The sequence below is a fragment of the Frankliniella occidentalis genome, unplaced genomic scaffold (genome assembly GCF_000697945.3).
Source record: "Frankliniella occidentalis isolate FOCC.00 unplaced genomic scaffold, Focc_3.1 Scaffold111, whole genome shotgun sequence".
NCBI lineage: Eukaryota > Metazoa > Arthropoda > Insecta > Thysanoptera > Thripidae > Frankliniella > Frankliniella occidentalis.
The window spans coordinates 710,845-711,460 of record NW_026267239.1 but is presented as its reverse complement, the minus strand read 5'-3'; the positions used below and the strand labels follow the sequence as shown (position 1 = coordinate 711,460).

The window sequence follows — 616 nt, the reverse complement described above, 5'->3', positions numbered from 1 at the left end:
ATGTACACGTTATGTACAGATCTTCAGGGGGACGCCAGCGGGTTGTTGGGGGACGGGGACTGCCAATAAATAGACTTGGGGTGCACCAGCTTAGTCGGACTCGATAGTGGGGTGGTATCCGTTCTCGTCTGCGGTGTAGCTGACACGGATCTTCTTGCCCTCGGGGCTGATGTACTGGTAGGAGCCAGTCTTGGCCACAACGTATTCCCAGCCACCGTTGGTGGTGATCAGACGGCCCTGCTCGGCGACCTCGGTGCCCTTGTCGTCAGAGAAGCTGGATGGAAAGAAAAGAGTATTGAAAACATATTTCATTTGATTCGCCGATCCGGCGTTCTCTCAGGCTGATTTGAAGAGAAAAGAGAAGACGACGCAATTTTTGGGGGTGTAGATCGTCTGATACGCCTCTTAGTTCCGACACTTTCACTCTGGCCTGGAAACACTTGTCGAACATTCAATATGGCACTGACTTACCCGTGGGAGTACTGGTTGCTCTTGTCGTGGAGCTCGACGCGGGTGCCCTTGGGGATGGCCACGTTCTCGGAGAGAAGGTCACCACCTTCGGTGTTGGGGATGCCGTAGTTCACAGATGGGGGGGCAGGTGCGGGGGCGGGGGCAG

General features: G+C 55.4%; 1 protein-coding gene across 1 annotated transcript; it reads right to left on the bottom strand.

The window, feature by feature from the left end:
- Positions 1–6: 6 nt before the first annotated feature.
- LOC113204668 (pupal cuticle protein Edg-78E-like) lies at positions 7–605 on the bottom strand (the record flags this gene model as incomplete). The annotated part of the gene is made up of 2 exons (XM_026419926.2): positions 7–274; positions 472–605. Coding segments are annotated over 2 exons (318 nt in total), but the record flags the coding sequence as incomplete, so codon positions are not given.
- Between the last annotated feature and the right edge of the window lie 11 nt (positions 606–616).